Below are 25,517 nucleotides of genomic sequence, written 5' to 3'. Positions count from 1 at the left end.
CTTCATTGGCCTATACACGCTTTCCAATGACTGATAGAATCAAGAGTACTTTACCACCTTGACAGACACACTACAAGTACTGCTGGAAAACACTGTCCGCAGCTGTTCAGTATCCAATATGGTATAGAAGAAAGTAGATTTTGAACAAATCTTGTGCACTGGTCTGCCTCAGCTCTTGATCTTGATCCACTAGACATATAGCTTTGGTAACATGCAAGAGGTGCAGTTGTTTACACAACTCTGTTCAACAGTCTTAGCAGCTTGTAATACATAACCATAAAGCATCCACAGCTGTTTGAGAGGACTTAAGTATCACAGCTGTTTGAAAAGACCTAAGTATCATCAAGTGGTCTTGCCAGCACATGAGGTATCATCATGAAAGGATTACTGCTCTTATCAGTTATCATGATTTTCCTGTGATACAGCCACTGAACATCTTGTAGAGGTGTCACATGTAATACAGTAACTAAGTATTATGCATTTAAATATTTTGTTTCATTTTGATCTTACAAATCACTTCTTTTTTGTTAGAAATGTTTAGAAAGAATCAGTATACTTTTGTTTTTGTTTGTCATAATAACAAAGAATAACCTTATCACAATTAAACACATTAGCTTGTGTGGAGGTAATCTTTGTGATACTTTCATGAAAACCACAAAATGTAACACATAGCTATCCATCACAGCAACTTCCGTTGTGTGTCATTCTTTAAGTTCGTTCTCAGTATTTGCAAACAGAACAATAGCCAGAAACTGGACAATTTGTTGCAGTGTACTTTATATAATGTTCAAATAATGCCATTAAAATAAAGAGCCCTGAAGTGATCAGATGACTCAATCTTTTTCTGAATTCTATCAGGACTACTGCATAGGAAATTTGGCTGAAAAAACAACACTTGATAAGTTATTCACAAAGCATTATAAACCTAAAAAAAAACAGTATTTTACATGGTTAGGAACAGATTTAGCACCAATTTTGCAAAACCCTGTACCTTTATTGTTTTTCATGAAGTTCCAAATACTTGTTAACGTTTAAGCAGCATCCAAAGTCTATTGACTGCTTAAAGCCCTTCTGTAATGTCATACATTGCCCCAAACTACTTTTTCTTATTTTGTGCACTGCTATGACATAGTATAAAAAATGTCCATGGAGTGTCACCCAGCATTACCTATGGGGCTGTTCCAGCATATTTTGCCATCCTCCATCTTCTTGATTTGTAGGAACTTATTTCCTGAAATATCACAGTTACCAGTATGCATGCCCCTTACCTTCTTAACCACATTGTTTTACAACAATGCTGTTCAACAAGTCAAAATGTGGTAATAATTATATGTTCTAAAAATCACAAACAATGCTAACTAGCATAATAAAGTGTTAGAATTAAACTGGTAACTGTTCTCTCTCTCTCTCTCTCTCTCTCTCTCTCTCTCTCTCTCTCAGAGGTGGGGTGTTGTTACATACATTCTAAGGGAGTTGCCTTTATTATAATTTTTTAAGACTCATTATACCTTGTAACTTGCCATAGACCATTTTCTACAAAATTACTCATGATTCCGGTAAGTAAAAATTATCAGATTTATCACACCAATTACTTTCGGTACGTATCAGTCTACCTTTTCCTTATATTGTTGATATTTCCTTAACCAAGTGTTTAACTTGAGTTTAGATTCTGCCACAAATAATTCCAAAATTAACTCTCAACTTAGAACAATTACTGGGTTTTGATTAACTGGTTATTCTCTCACTGCTGAAAGGCACTGACAGTAAATGATTTAGTGCTCTTGTTCTTTTGTGAAGTGTTAATACAGAACACAAGATAATATAGCTGAAAAACAGTGCAATCTAAGATGCCTATCCTAACTCAGAGAATGTTGTAATTGTTACAATCGAATGCCTTCAAAAAAACTGCAGATTGTAAATGGTGATACTGTTATCATTTTAACATTTTTAAAAAATATATCTTGGGCTCACTGAATGTACAAATGGATGTACAAGTAGTGGGGCAACTTGATATTCAAATGAAAATTGGCTAAATATGTCATTGGACAGGTGGGAGACAAACCCTTGCTTCTTACAGAAAGACCAACAATGCAATATTAAGAAAGTGCCCTCAATAAACTTTCCCAGTACAAAGCTAATGAACCAAAGTCTGTCACCTGACTTACCTACAACTGAGTCTATACAATCATCTCTTTTCCTGTGTTTTGTGAAGCCCACGATGCAACATTTCTCAACAACAATTAAAACAAGTTGCCATCCAAAACTTTGAAATATTATTAAGTTTTGACATGACATTTGTACCATTTGTATTCAGATAGGACTAGATTACAGATAACTGCAACATCTACAAAATGTCAAAGGATATTATTAATAGTCTTCTAATAATTTTTGGGTGTGCAACCGGATCCCATTGATGTTCTGCCATGATATTTCTGCCCAGAGATGTATGGCCACCTTCAGTTGAGTAGACAACTACTCAAGAGCCCAGGCATACCCACAGTATTTATGCTTAATCTCATGTATACGAAATATGCTGGCATCTTTCGACGCAAGCATTGGGTGATGGTATGCGCGGAGTAGCCGAGTTGTGTGTGCTGCCCTCGCTGGTAGAAATGAGAGATGACCTAGTCACTGAGTATTGAATGAAACCGTCGATTCTGCTGTGACTGGATAATTTCAATTATAGGATTCCAATTTTTATCCAGCTGAAAACTGTGGTCACGATATATAAGGTTATGGGCAAGATGTATTTCCACCAATTCTTTGATTACAGAATCCCAAAAACTGGAAACTAGAGCTAAAATTCCTGGGCTGCTAATGCTGATTTTAACAGTTGATGTGTTCTGTACAATGCTCCTGGACCTTTTTGTGTCATCTGGCCTACACATGCACCGCAACAGTCACAGGAAATTTTGTAAACACCCACTTTCTTCAGTTGTTAGTCATTTTTAACAGATCCAACCAGCGCCAAGCTCTTCAATGGTGGACAGAAGATGATCTTGATTTTAATTTTCCTTGGCAATCTGCCTATTTTGGATGACACATTCCTGGCAGGTAGAAGGAATCTATAGTCATCATTTAGAGTCACCACTTGTGTCCTAGGTGTGTTGTTTCTTGTTATTATAGCTGTGCATGGCCTTCCTTATTTGACATGAAATGTAATCATTCTCTTTACAAACTTTCTCCAAGTGTTTTCATTCTACATGGAGGTTTTCTTCATCTGATATTAATTAATTGAAATCATCCCATCACAGCAGAAATGATACGGTCATTTGATACTCAATGTTTAAATCACCTCTCACTTCCACGAACATGGGCAGCACACACAACTCAGCTGCCCCACACATCATAACCCAACACATGTGCCAAAAGGCACCAGCACATTTCGCATGCACAAAATTTGGCATAAATACCACGAATGCAACAGAGCTGTTCAGTAGTTGTCTACTCACCTGACGATGGCCAGACATCTCTGAGCAGTGGAAATATCACGGCAGAATGTCAACGGGATCCAACTAAAGGCTCAAGAATTATCAGAAGAAGAAATACGCCCAGAAAATTTTAGAAGTTATATTATTAATACTGCCAACCAAGTTATTCTCTATACTACCATACAAAAACAAATCATCTTTAATGGTGCTTCCAAAAATACTGAAAAATTCTTGACCAATTTACTTAAAATTTTTACACAATACTCAAATAATCATTTGGATAGGCATAGGCTGCATATTTCTTAAATTTATATGGTATACTACCCTTTACCCAACAGCTTCACCCGCACACGTGTTCGTCACATATATTGGCACACTCCTCCTCCCTCATCTCTGTGTCCACCTCATCCACCCCTTACCTCTATATCAACTTCTTCGTAACAACTCCTCCTCTCCACATCCTCTGTCTCTTCATTTCCTCCTCTCGCTCTCTTTCTACATCTACTCCATCCCTCTCCCTGACTGTACTACCCTGCCACTTTCCTATATCAATATCCTCCTCCCCTCTCTCTGTCACTCCCCCTTCCCTCGTCTCTCAGTCAATCACCTTTCCCCTCTCTCCCTAGCCATGATATTCTCCCCTCTCTCTGTCCACCTCAATCTTCGCCCAAGCATGTCCAACTGCATGTGAGAGCCCTACAAAACAAGTCTATGAAGTGGGCCGAAACTACTCCTACAGCAAATCTGTTGTGCCTGGCAGCCTTTTCAGAGTCTTGGAAATCGTTTTTACCCTATGATGCAAAGCACGTCAATGGTAGTATAATGCAACATGGTTCTGGAGCAGGGCAGCCTACAAGTTGGGTGGGGTGGGGGGTGGAAAATCCCTATTGGTCCATGATGTGTAGGCTGCCCGCAAAGCAGGTTGATATGGCGAATCAACACTATCTCCAATAACACTCTGTTGTGAAGGGCAGCCTATGTGGCAGGAGCTAAAAAAGTTGTTTTCTCATTTCTCTGCTCTTATGGGACCAAGGAAGTTTTAAAGTGCATTCCCTTTGTCTCTCATGAACCCTCCCCCCTCCCCCCCCAACAATTCCTCTCTTTGCAGATTTCCTTAACCCCCACTTCTGACCACATCTGCCTCCCTCCTCCCTCTGACAATATCCTTCTCCCCTCTCTCTTTCCATCTCCACCTCCCACTCTTCCTTTCTCTTTTCCACCTGCCCACTACACCTCTATAGTTTCCCCCTTCCTCATGCATCTCCTCACATGCCTCATGCATCTCCCCCTCATCTCCCCTCTCTGTCCATTTCCTTCTCTTCCTCACTCTGTCCAACTCCCCTGCCCCCTCCCCCTTTTATCACATGTATCAATCTGTCTCCAGCCACACTCATCAACATGTAGAGCCCCTTGCAACACACTTCAGTAATGCAGATCAATATAACTCAGACAATGTGATGCAGGGGTGGCTACAGGTCAGGGGCTTGAAAATCATTTGTTTGTCCCTGACTTACATGCTGCCACATCATGCACATCAATAAAGCAACCCAATACTACTACAACAGAAAACTGACACATAAGCTGCCCTGTAATGCAGGCCAATTTGGCATGCCAATACTATTCCCACACAACATGCCTGTCATGCACAGCAGTCTATACGACAGGGACTAAAAAAATTGCCCATATTTCCGCTTCTGTTAGATCTAGGGGGCTATAAACAACACAGCGCCAATAGACAAATTGTTTCTCTCATACAAATTCTTTCTTCTTGCATATAATTGTAGTCAAACATTGCATACACAAAAATGTGCTGTTTTGTTTCCTTCCTCGGTGTTGGTTTTACGGAAAACAGGAAAATTGTATTTATGGCTTATTGGCTTGTAATTAGAACACTACTATGCAATCTGAATTGTCTGAAACTTTGTATTCCTATCCACTGACAGATTAAAATTATGTGCAATGTCACTGAACTTATTACCCTTACAGATCTGACAGCCGGAGAATTCTCTCTTATATCAATGATCCCAACTTACTTACCCATTTATGTTAAGGGCTTCAATTCTCAATCAGTGTTTCATTCACACAAACAATAAACAAGACTCAAGTTTAGAGAAAGGGGAAATGAGGAGAAGGATAGAGGTGGCAGATGGGGGAGGAGGAGAGGGACAGAAAGAGGGGAAGAGGAGAGGGAAAAAGAGAGAGGATGATTTTAGGATTTTATCCAATTTTCACATTTATTTAGCAATTACGAAGCATTGCCGAGTTCGCTAGTACATAATCTGAACAATGAGGATTCCAACACATTTCCCTGCATCACACCTGAAGTTATTTTTACATCCGTTGATGAATCTCCATGCAAGATAACACACTACATGCTCCCTATCTTGAAATCCCCAATCAAGTCATAAATTTTGTTTCAGACACCATATAACTGTACTTTTTTAATATCCGTTTGTGTGGTGCTGAACCATGAGCTTTTCAGAAGTCGATTGCTTTGATCCATGGCTTTCAGGGTGTCACATGTGGAAACCGCAAGTTGGGATTCACATGACCAATGTCATCAGAATCCATATTGGCTGTTGTGGAGGGAGGTCACTTACTTCAAGATACCTCATTAAGTTTGAGCTCACATATGTTTTAGGATTCCACTGGGCAAAATTTTTTGTTCAAGCAGTCGATGGTGTGTTATGGTTAAAACGGGAGATAACTCAGCTGTAAATTCAGCACATAACCTGACACAGATTCCATTGGGCTCACGAGCCTTGTTTAATTTTAATGATTTTAGCCACTTCTCAGTTCCACTTACATTCATAACTATATAATTAACATATTAACTAATCAAAACATGTTTTTAGCCTTGTTGCACAAACTTTATTATTACTGCACAACCTAGCTTTTGGGTTAATAAGCCTATTTTCTAGTACATATCATTATCTTTGTGGCAGTGCGAGAAGTAAACTAGGATGGTGCTTCCGTATCTTCTCAGTAAAGGAATGTTTCAAAACAGAATTCAGCATTTCTACATGGTTCTGTCCAGAAAGTAAATGTTCTGAGTTTCTCTCTGAAATATGGAAAGCCCTTTATCTAACTTACTGAATATGTAAATCTTCCTACTTGTTTTTGCTGCCTTTTATACTTTAGCCTGTTGCTAAAACTGTTTCATGTTCACTGGTACCAGTTACAATATGGGCCCCAGCACAATTGGGGAACATTCGTATGAGTGAACAAAGTTTTCCTCGCGAGTGAGCTGAGTTTTTCCCTGATGTTTTGTGTTACATCTGGGGTGAGTCTGGTGATTACAGAGAAAGATCCAGTTATAATTTACGCCCACACTTGATACTGAATCTTGTCCAAACAATCTCACATGCAGCTTCAATTTCTATCTTGGTGGATTTGAGTATCTTGCATAGTGCAAGAAATACAGCATCTCCATTTCTCATTAGCCTATCCTTTTTATACACTCTTAGATTTACCCAAAAATCACACTGCTCTTAATTTTGGATTTTAGCCAGCTTTATGTACCTAGTATTATATGAGATCCACTGCTTTTTAGGACTGTTTCAAACTCTAGGACTCTGTTGCGAATGCTGCGGCAATTTGTCACTAGGATTTTCAGTTTTTTCATCTGTGGGAGCCATTTCTTTGGGTCTTACATGCTGAGTAGCAAATTTCCTTTCCATAATATTGTTACATTCCATCCTGGACTTTCCATTATTTGAAATGTTAATGTCATCATTACACCAGAGAGATATGCATCTGATGAATGATAAATGTAACACACTGTCCAACCCAGTACCAAATTCCATTAACTTGTTCCACCATGACACAAACACACCCCTCTCTTTCTCTCACAGATCTAATATTCACATTAATCTAGCATTTCTTATGAAGAACTCAAAAGTCTGAAGAGCTGCCACTTTTAGTATTGACAAATAATGTGTTTTCAGTATGGAAACGTGAAAACAACACATTAGTAAAAAATGGCTGAAACTTTCCAATATGCAGTATTACCACTTGTTAATTCTTCTGCCTCATGTTAGGAAAAACATCAGTTAATGGTGTTCAAATAAAATATTTATATTATGTTCTCTGAGCACTACATATTACAAGGCAGGTTGTTATGATGCAGATCCAGACTGAAAAGACAAATACATACACTCAAACACAACAAACTGTCATTTATAAGACAGTATCTAGCAGAGACAAGATAAGACAGTAGAAAAGCTAGCTTTCAGAACTACTGATTCCTTCATTTGCAAGAACAGGAGGAGGTCAGGAAATTAATGTATGTCACAATAAAGTAGAGAACTTTTAAGAGGATAAGCACAGAATAAACTGGAAAAATAACCAGAGATGAAAACAATAACAGTCTAAAGCAAAAGATGTGTAATGTGGAGAACAAGCAGTTTAGGATAGGAACAACTAAATGTGATGATGTAGAATATACAGAAAATGGGAAGGAAAAATAAATAAGTAAATCTGGTAAATCTAAGACTAAGGCAAATGTGACAGGACAGTGGGGTTAGTAAAAAGCATGTTAAACATCAACAGGGCTGAATAACATAAGGGTTGACAGGAATTAATGACATGCCTCACAGCAAGTTCTGAAGCACTGGTATTATTAGAAAATTCCATAACACTTGCTCAGCACCCCAAGGCTTAATTCAATAGCCACATTGGAAAGCTGCTCCAAAGACAAAGAGGGCCACAACACAAATTTACACAATTCCAAACAGTTGTACACAAACAAAACTGGAATGAATCCAAACAGAGCATACAGGAAGCAGTGTGTGAAGCATACAATATTGAAAGTAAAATTCTATCTACCAACCTAACAGAAAAAAAGTTTTGGTCTCCTACCAAATCATCAAACAAATTAATCATCATCCATATAATCACTCAATGGCCATACTAGCACCAAAATGAGAATGACATAGGAAAGGCCAAAATACTAAATGTTATTTTCCAAAGTTGCTTCACTGAGGACACCCATTCTGCAGTTCATCTTTTCAATTGTTGAACGAACACCGAAACGATATTTTGAAATAAATGATCAAAATATAGAAAATCCACTAACAACTCTTATTATAGGAAAGGTGACTTGATGGGAAACCCACACACAGTATGCAAAAGAACATGCATCTCTTCTAGCAGCTGCTTTCAAGAATGAAAAACTTTGATTCAAAATCACAGATGAAGAACGTTTTAATAGCACTTCGACATCAACACACAAAGAAGTTTAAGTCTTACAATTAGATAGAAATGATCGTGAAGTAAGACTAGCTGACTTGCAGCAACAAGAATCAGCTTAAAAAAATACAACTGCTGACAGTCTATTTCTAAAATAAAAAATAAATACACTGGCAACACCCATCACAAACACTTTTATAGTTAAAAGTTTGGAAGGTAGGAGACGAGATACTGGCAGAAGTAAAGCTGTGAGTACCGGGCGTGAGTCGTGCTTCGGTAGCTCAGATGGTAGAGCACTTGCCCGCGAAAGGCAAAGGTCCCGAGTAAAAGTGCGTGCAAACCACACACACGACTGCAGTCTCGGGCAACTGAAACCACACTGCAAGCTGCAACACCAGTGCATGAGGGGAGTGGCGGCTGGGTGGAGTAAGGAGGAGGCTGTGGCGGGGAGGGATAGTATGGTGGGGGTGGAGGACAGTTAAGTGCTGCAGGTTAGATGGGGGGGGGGGGCAGGGGAGAGGTGGGGAGGGGGGAGGGGGACAAGTAGCGGAAAAGGAGAGACATGAAAAGACTGGGTGTGATGGTGGAATGACAGCTGTGTAGTGCTGGAATTGGAACAGGGAAGGGGCTAGATGGGTGAGGACAAAGACTAATGAAGGTTGAGGCCAGGAGGATTATGGGAATGTGGGATGTACTGCAGGTATTGCAGACAAAGTTCCCACCTGCGCAATCCAGAAAAGCTGGTGCTGGTGGGAAGGATTCATATGGCATAGGCTGTGAAGCAGTCGTTGAAATGAAGGAAGTCGTGTTTGGCAGTGTGTTCAGCAACAGGGTGGTCCACCTGTTTCTTGGCCACAGTCTGTCGGTGGTCATTCATGGAGACAGACAGCTTGTTAGTTGTCATGCCCACATAGAATGCAGCACAATGGTTGCAGCTTAGCTTGTAGATGACATGACTGGTTTCACATGACATCCTTCATTTCAATGACTGCTTCACAGCCTGTGCCATATGGATCCTTCCCACCAACACCAGCTTTTCTGAATTGTGCTGGTGGGAACTTTCCCTGCAATACATCCTATGTTCCCGTAACTCTCCTGGCCTCAACCTTCATTAGTCACTGTCCTAACCCATCCAGTCCTTGCCCTGTTCCCATACCAGCACTACACAGCCATCATTCCACCATCACACCGAGTGTTTTTACTTCTCTCGTTTTCCGCTACTTCCTCCCACCCCTCACCTGCCCTCCGTCTAACCTGCAGCACTTCACTGTCCGCCTCCCCCAAATACTATCTCTCCAAACCCCAGGCTCCTCCTTACCCCCACCCAGTCGCCACTCCTATCATGCACCGGTGCTGCTGCTCGCAGTGTGGTTTCAGTTGCCTGAGGCTGCAGTCGTGTGTGTGTGTGTGTGTGTGTGTGTGTGGGTTGGGGGTCTATTGTTGACAAAGGCCTTAATGGCCAAAAGCTTTATTTGTGACACGTTGCCCCCCAAGCTGTGACTCAGCACCTCTGCTATATGGTGAGTAGCAAATTTTCTTTCATAGCACTGTTACATTCCACCCTGGATTTTCCATTGTTTGATACATATAGTGAACTTGGACGTGCAGAAAATGTTAAACACTGGCTTTTAAATTCTGTATGCCTGCTTACTAGTGATATATCAGTGTACAAACAAAGTGAAACATTCAAGTTACCACAAATGATAGGTCACTGTTTGCATTATAAAGAGATAAGAGGCACATTTTTTGAAATGAGATGTGATCATGTTTTACCATACTATAATCCAAAACCAATGATTTATTTATCGAGTGTGATTTCAATATCAGTTGCTTATATGAAAATATCAGCAGATTACAATTAAACCCACTTGATGCAGTTGTTTAATGTCACTGGAGTAGTTAACTTCCCCATTACAATGGCAGACAACTGTGGGAACCTTATTGTCAATATATGACTGACAGAGCAATAGTATCGCTATAAGTGATATCCTGAACGAACTGTCATGATGTACAACTACTTACAGTTAATAATATTAGCCTATGTGATAAAGTAAAACCAGTGTTTACATCTCTTTGGTTAGTTCATAACTATATCTTACAAACCTTTAGCCTTCACCTGCAAATAGATTCAGTAGGGTCTGACATACTGGCTGTCTTTCCTAAGAGTCTAAGGGTTTTGGTAGATATTAACAACTTTGTTTGTGCATTGTGTTGATCTAACCAATCCAAACAAATATCGCTCATATAATGTTTCATATGACACCCTGTATCAACAGAAAATGGTTTGTTTTATTTTCCAAACAAAACATTTTTCAACATGATATTTAACATGCCTAATCTGTACACAGTACTTCAAATCTAGTGTAGTGTATATCTGCTTTCATGGAATGTATTAATACTAACAACAAAGCACAATACCTACACAGCTTATTCTGACCAGTCTTACAACAACAATAAATACAAAAGGATCTGTTAGTATTTGTTCATCCTGTCTTCCTTATCCAATTTACTACATCTTGTGTGCTGGCCCACACTACATTATCTGCTACTGCTGTGCAGCAGTGCTACTTAGTCACTCTAGGAGTGCTGGTTATTCTTTGTGTAATATTGTTCCTGACAATTATTATTGACAAACTGAACATTGCAAAAGACTAATTTGGGATTGCTCTATTGAATATAAACAAAAGTCTTCAAAGAATAAAGAGAAAAATAATTATTTGTAATGAAAAAAATGTAGGATATTGTATGAAACCTGTGATGAACAGTAATTGTTTGGGCTGACATGCTCAATACATTGCAAAACCAAACTGCAAATATATACTGTTATGGCACAGAATAAACACTGGACAACTCTTGGGAGAGACACACAGTGTATGGAAAGAAATTTTATTGAGAAATTTAACCCATTCTATAACGAGTTTGTGAAATTGCTTGAAGTTGTATCCCAAGGCTAATCAAAATTAAAAAACAGGGTAAAAAATGAACAGAACTTACTGTGGAACAGTTAGTATTACACATATCACTATGGATATTCAATGATCATGCAAAAAAGAAGCTCTACAGATTTTACTGCACTATCATAAAAAGGGCAATTGAAATTAGAAATATACGTATGTTGTAAATGAAATAGGCAACTCCAACAATGGAGCAAACACCACTTGGAAGGATACAAAAATGGAGAGAGGGAAAGTATAGTGTGGATCTGATGTACAACTAAGTCACTGTGACAGTATAATAAAAAGCAATAGTTATTTTTATAACTGAAGAGAGGGCAGTGACCAGCCTTCTGCAGAAAGTTATCAGCAACAAAGTCAGTCAGATGTATAACTCCAATCACAAATGGTGAGATAAAAAAGACAAGAGAGATTAAAACAAAAAGTCCTTTTGGGGTTGACAGACTTTCTAGGATACTTATTCACTGTTACTATACGAGCAGCCCTTGTGACATGTATAAGAATCTCTACACTGAGGTATTATCCTGAAGAGATGTTTGTGTGAAGCCTCATTTCAACAAGGATGACAGAAATGACATATCAAATTACTACCCAGTCTCTGTGTTATCAAATTTTTCAGGGTCCTAGAGAAACTGTGTTCAACAGATTTGTTGATTACCTGAACATCCACAACATTCTCAGTCAATGTTGTTTTAGTTACCAACAAGGTCTATCAATGGATTATGCTATTTTTATTTTCAGTGACCAAATTGTGAAATCTCTTAAACAGTAAATAGTAGCAGCTGGAGAACAATGCAATATATAAAAGACTTTTGACTGTGAAGGTCATAACATGTATTCCCATCGGTTACTGTGAATCCTAACAAGAGCCTGCCAAATTTAAATTTCTAAAGTAATTTTGTAAGTATTTTATTATTTTAAATTTAGCAAAAGAATAAAAAGAAGAAGAATATGGAAAAGGAGGAGAAACAGACTTATTCCAGATCCTAGCAAATCTACTGCTACTGGTATCAGTGGAACTCTTAACAAAATAAAATAAAATATGCAATAAAATACAATAAACTATCATTCTCTTTTAAACTAGGTTAAAATTCACATAAGAGCTATTTTTACATGTAATGCGCACAGTATGAAACAGGAACATTACTGTCCATACTTTCTATACTTACACTTGTATAAATGTATGGGTATTCATATTTTTTAAGATTCCACACAGTTGTGAGGTGGCAAAGGTTTCTTGACAAGAATCCGTTTCTATATTCGGCAGTATTTGCCAGAAGAACGTCACGTACATTATTAAATTTGGCCGGTTTTGAATAATTTTGCTGAAACATTAAATAAAATTTGTACAACTTAAAAACATAGCTGTAAATAAAAATTACATGTGAGTAGTCATTTATTAACAAATAAGATAATTTTTTCATATTCATTCAGTCCATATGAATGGACTGTGTGTGAACTGAATGAAACATAGGCACAGGTATAACAGCATACAAAAATAAAATGCAAGTGCACATCATTTATACTTCATGTATATAATTCTGTTGTTCTCTTAACTTTTATCCACACACACAGGATTTACTTTGTTCACTGAAATTGCCATCAATGACCTGGAGACAGTAACTTTTGACACACCCTCAAACAATTTTACCATGGACACTGCAATCTTACAGTATCAACTGTTTACCTCTTAATCACTTGAGAGTTACCCCCACAACAAAAAACAATAAATCACATTAATACTCACTGCAAAGAGGAAACAGTGAGTCACACACAGGCATAACAAGAAGACTATACATTTGAGCTTTCGACCAAAGCACCTTCTTTTAATGTAGAAAACATACACAGATTCACACATGTATAACTCTCACATCTATGACAACTGTCTCTGGCCTCTGAGGCTGGACTGAGCAACTGCACCTGGTGGGAGAAGCAATCTGCGTGGAAGGAGTCAGGAGGACACTTTGGTAGGGAGGGGAGGGATAACAGGGTAGATGTGGGTGATGATAAAATGCTCAAGTGCTACTTGTGGGAGCATACAGGAACCCGGTAGGGCAGCTAGTTTGGAGGTTACACATGGGTGGGGGAGGGGAGGGGAGGGGGTACGAGAGAAGTAAGTAGACTGTGGGGGCCCTGGTGGAGTAGAAGGCTGTGTAATGCTGGAGTGGGAACAGGGAAGGGGATAGGTGAGTAAAGGATGGTGACTAATGAAAGTTAAGGCAAGGGAGCTTCCGGGGACATAGGATATATTGCACAGTCCAGAAAAGCTGCTGTTGTTAGGTCCAGCGTCCAGCTGTCTCTTGGCCACAGATATCCCACCACCTCCCCAACACAGCCTCTTCCTTACTACCATCATCCACAGATTGCTTCTCCCACCAGGTGCAGTTGCTCCCAATCTGGCCTCAGTTGCCAGGGACAATGTCGTGTGTGTGTGTGTGTGTGTGTGTGTGTGTGTGTGTGAGAGAGAGAGAGAGAGAGAGAGAGAGAGAGAGAGAGAGAGAGAGAGTTGTGCCTGTGTGAATGTGTGTATGTGTTTTCTACTTCAGAAGTAGCCCTTTGCCTGAAAGTTCAAATGTATAGCAGTCTTTGCCTTGTGCCAGTCTGCAACTCACCGCCGCCTCTATACAGGGTGTATCATAATTAGTGGCATAAATGCATACAGTTGAAAGTACACAACATTGGAAGCAAAAAAGTCTCACTAAACATAGGGTGGAAAATGCATATCGTAAGAGCAATGGGCAATTTTTCATCTTCGATACTATGAAGAAAATCTCTTCTACTGAAAGCTCTTTGCTTTCCACATTTTGGGAAGTAGTAGTATGGGCCAAAACAAGAATAAATGTGCAGTAAACATTTGCTCTAAAATGCATACCTTAAGAGCTATGAGCACGTGCTTGTCTTCGCTACTTGGAAACACAACTCTTCTAGTGAACAGTTGCGCATAACTTTTACGGTATGCATTTTAGAGCAAATGTTTATTCGACATTTCTTCTTGATTTGGTCCATACTACTACTTCCTAAAATGTGGAAAGTAAAGAGCTTGCAGTAGAAGAGATTTGATTCATAGTATCGAAGATGAAAAATTGCTCGTAGCTCTTAAAGTATGCATTTTCGACCCTATGTTTACTGAGACTTTTTTGCTTCTAGTATCGTGCACTTTGAACTGTATGCGTTTACGCCATTAATTATGATACACCCTATATAATGAGTAGCAATCTATCACCTTCATATTGTTATTCCATCCTGGACTTTCCATTTTTACAATATTTTGTGTGCAATGCAGTATATTTCTATTGCATTTTCTGGAGGGGTGAGGGGGAGGTGGAGGCAGCACTAGAATATTGTGTTAAGTCAACAAATGAACAACGCAACCAGGTCTCTTCAAGAATAAAAGGGAGTTTCCCAATGTTGTGAGTGCCCCCCACCCCCAGCTTACTGGAGACCCAGAAGTTTAAAGCACTAGGTTTAAAACATTGATTGCAAAGAAGAATCTGAAGAGAAGCATGATGTTCTTTAAAAGCCTAGTAGAGTTTACCTTCAGTCTCACTTTCCTTCATGAAGAATGAAGCTGTAATTACAAAAGTTAAAAATTTTTGTTACATATTTTGTTTGCTTTGATCTACTGTTCTGGGAATTGCCCAAGCTTGGTACAAATAACACCAACAAATGCATATTTACATTTAATAACAGTGTAACCAGATGATTTACTACATCACTCTCTGTATCCTTGAATACTTTCCCTCATGACAGACTACTCAATGAGTCAAGGTGTACTAGGGGAATATATATGAAGTTCAACGATCAGGACCTTGTATTAGAGTCACACCTCATATGTAAAATGAAAAATCTTATGTGAGTGAAGATCTGTCTCAATATTAAATGCAATTGCACTACATAAAAAAAGAGATTTTGTTTATCACTGCAATTATGGTTAACAACAGAATAAAAATTAATAGCAACCACAATCTATTTTACTTTGAAATTAAATTGTTGTCTAGCACTTATCATGACATCTGAATCATGTTTTTTGTGCATTTATGTGATACAAATATATATTCTATTCCATTTACTTTTATTTTTTTGAAAATAATGCATAATTTAAATCTACTGTTATATAAAGAAATTTCCCTTTCTACACTTTTGTTGCAAACTGTTGCATCCTACTGTATCAATTAGGACCGTTAAAAACTAAAGACACCATACACCATAATTCTAAGAAAGCCAAGAGCTTAAAGAATATGGAACAATAAAAAGATCATCAGTAGGAAATGGATTGGATTTTTTTAGAATATTGAGAAATATTTGCCTAGCTGTCACCAGTACTACATTAATCATAAATAAATAGTTTAACACGATGGAAAATGCACAACTCACAATAATCCTTTTCTGAATCTAGGGCATATTCATGTAAAAGTTTTAAAGCTTTGAGAAGATTTCAATTACTTTCTAAACACGGCATACAGTCTCAAAAATAAGCACTGCTCCAGTATAAACTGCATTCCAAAACAATATTACAAAACAATGAAATTTACACTTAAAATTTTAAACTTCAAGAGGAAAAGAAAAATATATCTTAAGGGACATAAATAATGTACATAATTTTCTAAAATGCAATGCTCCAACCAGACACCATACAAAATAAAGAATTCACGAAACAGTGACAGAAATACTTGTAGCACACTGAACTACTTACTAATACTATTTTCAGCAATAATAATGTTCAAATAGAATTTACCAAACCTTTGTTTGTCAGTAACGTTAGTTACCAATGTTATTTATTTGCATATGTATTACAAAATTGTTAAATGGTAACCTTCACCTGCAATAAATGATTCACAATAAATAATTCATTTATAGAAAATTATAACAAAAAAGTGAAACTGATGCATATCAAAAAAGTCACAAAGCACCACTATGGATCGTTCATCTATCAAGATTTATTTGTTGTCCACAATTTCATATAACCCAAAACACATCCTCTCATGAGAAAAACATCTGGAGGCTTGTGATTGTACTCAGTTTCACATATTGGTTGTACTCAGTTTTACACATCTATTTGAATATCACAGAAATATACCAAGAAAATAAGCTAATGAACCTTTCTATAGGTCTGTGACTAGTTTACACTTACCCTGTAAGTTGGGTCAGTGAAACAACGGCACAGACAAGCCATTCCTACACTGCACAGCTAGAGAAACAAAACATGGCCCAGAAGTAAAAATAGGCTGACTTGCAAGAGTTGTTAAAATAGAACTGTTCTGCCAGATGTGAGACTGAAGATCTTTGCTTGCTCTCCCCACCACATCTCAGCAAACTGCTAATTTATAACATTTACATACAAGTGCGAACATGCTGCAGCTCATACTGCTTCCTCATACTGGGAAACTCTTACTTGGCATAACTTTTATGTAACTAAAAGTTTTGTGAGATTCTAAACAAATATTTCTTAATCATGCTTCAGAATGTTGGTGTGTGTAATAGTGAACCAAATCAACCAAGAACTAGTGGTTTTTGTATTGTCATTTCCAATGGATGGCATAAAAATAAATTATGACTAATTATAAGACAAAAAAGCCTTTTTTACAAAACAATATTTTTTCTTCTGATTTCCTTTCAAAAATAACAGAAACTTGAAAAATATTAAGTTTTTATCTGAATTTTACAGTTACAATTATCTGACAGTGATTAAACATTCAAAAATTTATTACTGGTCTAACAATTTCAAACAAGTCTTCCCTATTATTATTATTATTATTAAAACACAAAATATACAATTTTCAATATTAATTTCTTAAAAGTGTCTGTGAATCAATCCATAAAAAAGATAGTCCAATATTAAATTACTACCTGTTGATATTATGCAAATCCAACAGTACTAATATGGCCGTGAGCTTCCATAAAAAAATTTAAAAAACGAAAAAATTACAAGGAGTAAAATGAATAGATGCACTGAAAATAATTATTACAATGCAAGTCTCTAATGTCAACTACTGCTGATCAAAACTTTTGTGAGGGTTCTCAAAGAAGCAGTTGGTATGGCTGTTCTTTGCCATTATCCAATTATATTCCTTCAAGATGAAGCTCTACTTGCCAGGAAGGTAACGATACTAGTAGCATCTACAAAGTGTTGTAAAGTAGTAGGTGTACAGTGAGCTGAAGCAGAGGCAAACTGATACAAAGACTGTTAGCAGTCAGTTCTCTTCATAGTTGTGCTTTGTTTTCGGTGGGGAGCTGTAACTCTCAGTTGGTTTACAAGAAGAGGGGCACTGTCATTCACCTAATTAAATCTAAACGGACAGAAAATGCAGGTTGCTTGTTTGGAGGGACATTTCTCTAAGCAGCAGCACAAAACTCGACATTTCTCCTATTGGACCATGACAGATCAGAGAGCTATGGTTGCTGATATTGATTTCTTGTGGGCAATTCATGCAAGAATTTGAAGAATCTCCAGGTCAATAAAACTGCTCTGCAAACAGCAAAACCTGCCGGTTAATGTTTACAAATACAGTAAACAAAGATTGAAGTAGCAAGTGAGTTCCTCTGGTTCCATTCCTGTTGAAGATTTTTAATGCAAAGAAACTAGATACACTGAACTTTCACAAGGAAATATTTGCAGAGCTAAATGAAGCAAGAAAACCTTGAATGGACAAAGCTACTATCTCAACTAAACTTGGCTAGTAGAAGCAGCAAGTGACAGAACACTTAAGAGGTGAAACTGAAGTTGAAAGACAAATCATAACAATATGCAACCAGAATGAATACCTTTGCTTACCAGCTCATAATAAATGATACACGTAGTGTCTTTTGAACGCACAAATCAGACCATGAGTGTGAAATTTCCCTAGAAAGCATATATTAAAGCAGACTGCAGAACTACACTACTATAATTATGAGGAATTGATGAATTACGCTATTAAGTGTTAATTCAGACTAAAAAGCAGTATCATACTTGAAAAAGTTGTCTTCAATATGAGTCACAGAATATCAACCAAAATGGTTTACAAAGTGAAATGTAATACAAGCACTGATACATTAAAAATGTGTGTCAAATGTAGGCTCAATATGGAGCTAGGCCTCAAAAGTTTCAGTCTGCTAATATCCCTTCCCAATTATTTAACGTCACTCATGATCCCTCCCCAATTATTTAACTTCGCTCATGAAAGTAAAATGCTACAGATAAAGAGAAAAAAGTAGTAACTACACATACACAACATTTCCTCGAGTAGTGGTTCTGGAAGATGCATGTATAAATGAAACTTTGAACCTGTTGCTGTCATTTAGAGAGTACACAATAATAAATGCATATAGATATCAGATTTCAGGCTTAAGTGGTCCTCACAGATTCAGTTATTAGAAGCATAAATAGAAGACATGGCCAAAATCAACAAAATTGTACAACAGCATCAGGTTTTCAGGAGGCACCAACAAGAAGCTGAACAGTAACAAAACAAACACTAAACTAAAAAAGTAGAAACATGAAAGTAGAATAGTCAGTTGAATTGGTCAGTTTCCTGAATTTTATAAATTAGCATTGAAAGACTGGATTGGAAGGGAGAATGACTTACTAGAGTGACATTCTGTAGAAACATACTGTTCCTAAACAATTTAATGATGTAAATCGCATTAAGTAGATCTGTCCCCAAAATGAAGTTTAGTTCAAAGATTGCAGTGTTTAACTAGGCTTGCTTATGTTGGAGATGGTGTGCTATCACCTTCCCTGGAGTTGAGAACTGGCAAGACTAAGTGGGGACTGATTTGTACTTGTAACAGTTACTCCTACAATCACCAAGATACACTGTACATACATTACAAACTTTCAAACTATTGAAGCTTCACCTTGCTGTCCACTAAAACAAGTCACTGTGTCTATTTCTAATGGCGTAGTCTATGTGTTGATGGCACAATAACACCGAACCCCCCCCCCCCCCTCTCTCCCATTATCCTCAGTGTCTAAATCTATCAGAACATCCCACTTTTACCATACTTTAAAGGGTCATACGCAATCCAAATCAAGTGTGTCAAGTGGAATTCAAAAACAAAAGCTAAGCTGTTGTGAACAAATGCTGGAATCACCATCGCCCATTGATGATAGATTTAGCAAACACTGAACAAGAACAGTTTGGATTGAACAATCAGCATCTTTGGTATTGTAAGGTTGGAAAAAAGCTACTGTTCACTTATGAATGGCAAGTTTTAAAAGATTTTGAAGAACTGTTTAAAAAAATGTTATCTAGTTGATCTTTCAGGGTCAGTATTAAAACTTCACACCAGCAGATCATTTAATTTACGATGCAAAAGAATTTTGTTCTCCCCCCCCCCCCCCCCCCCCCTCTCCCCGCCCCATCCTCCAATTTCTAACATGCATATTAAAATATCACCTGGAATATAGAAATGGCTAAGAGATCCTATTCAGTGGTACTTATATAGTGATTTGCAGTTATAGAGTGTGTAATTTATACTTTAGAATTAAATGTTTAATACTGCTACCTAATGCAACTTAGATCCAAAACAAATGCGAAATTTATAATCTTTGTGGCATAGAAATGAGCTTTTGTTAAATATCATAAAATTTCTTCACTGATATGCTGGACCATGATGTTCGTCTACACCTATTCCTTTTATCGGCAAAGCTGTTATTGACTTAGGCATCCACACATGTCTCAAGGCTTGCCTACAGTTTCAATCTACTTGATGCTTCACCTCTCCTATGTTCCAGCTCCCCAAAAACTCTTCTGCATACTATGCTAAAATAACTACCCCAGAAGAAGGGACATAGCAGATGCACTGTTTCCAGAACTAATATTTCACTCCACAATGCAGTGTACGTGTTCTGAAGCTATCATTTCTCTGTGATGGACTGCTCTGTGATGGAAGTGGTAGCTATACTCCTATTCGAAACTATATAGTGGATGTTGCCATCCAAAACTGTTCATCAATAAACAATACTGTGCAAGTGAGACTCCGTGCTACATACTATATATTCTGACCATCTGCTGTTGCTCCCTGCCCCCATGAAAAATATGAACTCGTTCAAGTTGTACACATCACTGACATTGACTATTGACAATTTTAATCACAAGGGTAGGTGACTTCAGTTTCTGCTGAAGCTCATTAAATATGGGCCTTCTGTGAGAGCTTTTTGTATTTCCACCAGTCCCAGAAATTTGGTGTCTTCTTTGTAGGGAAGATGGATTTTGGCACACAATGAATTAAAGAAACTTGATATACTGTGTTTCGTAATTATGAATCTGTTGTATCACCTGTGAACCACAACTTATCTCCCCAGAACATGGTTCGTAATATCATTTATTATCTGCATCCACAAGAATTACATTTTTATCACCACCTTCAAGTTAAACAGCTTTAGAATTATTTGTTACATTTGAAGCAAGTCATTAATGTATATAAAAAAAGAAGTTTTAATCTTGTATAAGGCTACATTCTAGATAAATACATCCAGAAAATACTTGCTAATACTTAAATTTACATTGCTTGTTAACATATATATTTCCCCCCCCCCCCCCCCCCAAGACAACTTTTTATGCTATTGCCAGTCTATTGCATATCCTCGCTACTTCTTTCATCATCTGGTATTTTGAAAAAATAAATAAATAAATAACAAAACTTGTCTAATACTTTCAATATCTCATTTCCTAATATAATTTCCTCAGTATTATCTGATTTAATTTGACTGCATTCTATTACTCTCATTTTACTTTTCTTCTTACATCTTCTCAAGACACGCAATTGTGTTTGTATTGGGATTACAGCCTCACTTAATTTTTTTAAATGATGTTATGTTCAACATCAAGTGTGCTATTAATTTAGTCATTTTGAAAAGGTTAAGCTGCAATCAGCAACATACATAACAAATTCCAAAGATGAATATGCATTTCACAGTACAATCGTAAAACATCTGGCAGTGTGGTTTCAGTTCGCTGAGACTGCAGTCGTGTATCTGAGCTGTGTTTGCGTTTGCCTATCTGCAACTCAGCATCTCCGCTATATGGTGAGTGGCAACTTCTCTTCTCATAATATTGTTGCATTCCATCCTGGATTTTCCATTGCTGGATTAACAATTGACATGTTTATTACTGACTGCTGTTTAACCACTTCCAAATTAAGCTGAAGTTGAAATTCCAATTGTGGAAATTATAATAAATATTCTTAAATACTTTGATTTCCATTACTGGTTGTTCAACATTTGGACTGAATATCATATGGTATAGGCTAGAACTGTCTCACTCCCTTCTCAATTATTAGCTACTTCATGTCCTTTGATTCTTATGAGTGCAGCCTGGTTTCTGTAAAAGTTGTAGATAACCTTCCACTCCTTGTATTTTATGCCTATTACCTTCATAATTTCAAAGAGTGTATATCAGTCAACATAGTCAGAGCTGTCTTTGGGTCTACAAATGCTATAAATGTAGATTTGCAGTTTTCAAAGTTACCTTCTGTGAAAAATCGTAGGGTCAGTATTGCCTTGTGTGTTCCTGTATTTCCCCGGAACACCAACTGATCTTCCTTGAGGTTGACTCCAGGTTTTCCCATTCTTCTGTAAATCAACTGTGTCAATATTTTGCAACCATGACTTATTAAACTAATAGTTTTATCACATTCACATCTGTCAATGATCTCCTTCTGGAATTATTACAGTCTTCTTGAAACCTGAGCACATTTCCCCTGTTTCATACATCTTACACACCAAGTGCCACTGTTTTGACATGGCTGGCTCTCCCAAAGATCTCAATAAACATGATATAAAGTCATCTACTCCAAGGGTCTTGTTTCACTTATAGGTCTTCCAGTGCCCTGTCAAATTCTTCTTGCAATATCTCCCTCCTTATCTTCATCAACTTCCTCTTCCCTTTCCATAGAATTGGTTCAAGTTTATTTCTTTTACACAGTCCTCCTATAAATTTCTTGTGTATCTCAGCTTTCTAATTTTTTAAAGTAATGGACTTGCATCTTAGCTCCTGATATTTGCTTAACTGCTTTTCTTTTCACGAAAGGTTTCTTTAATTTTTCTTTAGGTGTCATCTACCATTCTCATAGTAATGCCTTGCTTTGCATTTCTCCTCTAGCCATGCTTGCTTTTACACACTACACTTCCTGTCATTCTCATCTTCGGACTCCTGTATTGCTTTTCTGGTGCTTCCTTTGCTGATTTTTTTTGTATTCTCTTTCATCAATTACATTTAATATACTAGGCAGGAGAATAACTCAAGGAACCAGACTGTCTATTATATAACATGAGCCAAATGGTTGTCTTGCTTAGTACCAGTTCTGGTAAAGACTTGGATCTCCCTTCTGAACTCACTCACCTCAGGCTTCCACCCTTCCCATTCATATTTTTATTTTCTTTTCGCTTTATTTTCCTTTTTTCCCAATGTTTCTCCCCACCTTAGTCCCATCCTTACCATTATATGCTATTGGTTTCATTACAGAATTTCATTGCCTTTTCTCCTGTTTGCCTTTATTCTTCTGCTTGTATCTTTACTTCTTATTGTAACAAATCTTTGGGCCAACTGTTTTAAAGGTAGTGTCTTCTACATTTGACATTCTAGTCCTTGTGATACCTTTTCCGTCATCTCCATTTCCCTTACTGCTTACACCTCAAAGGCCTCTCTTAATTCAGATTCTGAATGACTGTTGCCCTTTTCCTCTTACCCAGCTTTTTCCAGTTTTCTCTAACTGAAGAAGTAACCAGTGCTTTTGAATGTTAGGAAAAATATTTTTCAATTACTTATTAACTGCAGTAGCGGTTGTGCTTACTGAAGGAATTAAACTGTAAAGTGTGCTTTGTGAAATTAAGTTCCGGCCAGTTCATGCCTCCCTTTATTGTTATCATCATCAAAATGGGCTCATCAGACCAAGTTGTTCCAGTCAACTTGGGTTTTTCTGACAGGACAACTGTCCAGTTGTGAATTTCTTGCTTAAAAATTTTCTATGTGGTATATCAAGTCATATTATTACTGCTTCCTCCAGTTGTCCTTTTCCTGCGCTCATTCATTTTACTGTCTCAACTTTAGCTTTACTGTGCCTTTTGCAGGATTTCACAACATGTCTAGTTAATCTGGTTGGTTTAATTCTTTTAATACCCCCACAGAACTTTACACTGAATTTTTTTCATTTCTCAATAAATGCTGATACAATTTTCAATTTCTTTATTTGCTTTTAGTCTGTATGTACTTCTTCAATACAACCTCAACCTTAAATTTTCCTGATTTCTTTTTGTTAGTTCTTTAGGATATCTTCAGTGTCCCTCTTTCTCTTTAAAATGAGTGCTTCACCCCCCAGGATGTATACCTGGACAAGGAAAAAAAATTCCCGGATTTTCTCCGGATTTCCTGGTTAAAAATAAACTTTCTCCCGGGTGAAAATACACTTTTCGGCATTAACAGTATACTCTTCCTCAGCACAGTAAAACTCATCAATCCTTTTAATGTTTATGGTTTTATATACCGGAGTAGAATTTCCCGGCACTTTAGAAAACGAAACTCAGGGGGAAAAACAAGTTTTGAAAGACCTTTGATGTGCAGCAACACGTACGCTGCATATTTTCGTATTACGAAGGTATAAATTTGAATTCCACTAAACACCGCATGTTACTTTCCGAAGCATTGAATTCGAGATTGCGATGCGCTTTTGTAAGACAGTCATAGCTCATGTCACGTGATCTTGCCAGCTGATGGCAAGATCACTCTTCAGAAGCGCGAACACACAAATAAGAAAAGTTAATGGTTTAAATTAATATACATAGCATTCACATATAATATTGGTCTCGAAGATTAATAAGCTGGAAGAGAAGCTAAGCTTCCACATATAATGTTGACCTTTTTGCGCGTGTTACACTTTAAGATACGTCACACAAATGTGCCAGTAAAATTTTTAATAACGACGTAAATGTCTAATCTTCTGGGCTCGAAATTCTTCTAAATGGTCATCCTCAAAGAGATGATTTTTAAATGAGAGTCAAACGCTTTGTGATTTAAGAAATTCATTGTACATTCTCGCACATAGTTCATCTTGCATAAAAGGAAATCTGCTTTGAATGTAACGCTTTTCAAACCACCATTCGCAACATTTTCCCGCGACCTGTTTAGAAATAGGTTCGTTTCAGCAAGAGAGCGCCACATAACAGGCGTCACTGCGCTTGCGCAGCTACGATGACGCAGGAAGCCCATATGTTCGTAAGTGTAAAACATTAAAAGATCTTACATATGTCATAAAAGAAACCAGACATCAGACGATACTTCAAGAGCGTCGTAATTTCGTGAACCATACCAAAACGCATAATTCAGCTTAAAACGCACATTCGTATGTAAATTTTCTAGGAGCACCAGTCTGTATAATCTAATGTTTGATTTTTTATTATGGCATAATGCAATACGTGCACTTGAAATGCAGCGAACAGTTGAAACTAGCCAATAGTGTGCAATTAAACATTTAGATTCACATAAATTGACTGCCTCAGCAGAAAAGATTAATTTTCAGCCAAATCTCTTTAGCAAACCGGCAAAAATAACTTCATTGTTCTGTAAGGTGATTAATGCTTGACTGTCTGAAAGGTGGAGATAAAATGTGAAACTAATGACATATTTTAGCTTTCTGTAATTATGCGAACGTATTTTAATTCATTTGATAGCTCCCGGCCACAAAAATCCGTTTTGTTATCATTTAACGTGAGAGCAACAAACGAAGAGGAAACAACAAAATCGCTGAACGTAAACACAGGTCATGTGGAGACTCCCCACCTCAACTCAGACTGATCTGTGCATCAGCCCCAGATTTACTGTATTTCTGAACCGGGGCAATATTAAGTAGTGGCACCCAGCCACACTTCTGTAACCAGAAGCAGGGGAACGTATTACTCATACGTGACTGAACTGCGCATGCTCAAGAGCCCGCCCGCATCAGCTCAAACGAATCTAATTTAAAC

General features: G+C 37.5%; 1 protein-coding gene across 5 annotated transcripts in view; it reads right to left on the bottom strand.

The window, feature by feature from the left end:
- LOC126474925 (glycerol-3-phosphate acyltransferase 1, mitochondrial) overlaps nt 1-25,517 on the bottom strand; it is a 427,627-nt gene that overhangs the window by 121,999 nt on the left and 280,111 nt on the right. For 4 of the 5 annotated variants that reach the window (XM_050102436.1, XM_050102437.1, XM_050102435.1 and 1 more), the window contains exon 4: nt 12,745-12,900. In XM_050102436.1, the coding sequence (XP_049958393.1) occupies nt 12,745-12,900 (156 nt within the window). Of the gene's footprint in view, nt 1-12,744; nt 12,901-16,706; nt 16,796-25,517 lie in introns of those variants that run through there. The other variant, XM_050102438.1, reaches the window with a different exon arrangement.

This window comes from Schistocerca serialis, chromosome 4 (genome assembly GCF_023864345.2).
Source record: "Schistocerca serialis cubense isolate TAMUIC-IGC-003099 chromosome 4, iqSchSeri2.2, whole genome shotgun sequence".
In the NCBI taxonomy this organism is placed as follows: Eukaryota; Metazoa; Arthropoda; class Insecta; order Orthoptera; family Acrididae; genus Schistocerca; species Schistocerca serialis.
Note: the sequence above shows the minus strand (reverse complement) of the source record. Positions and strands in the feature narration are given on the sequence as shown.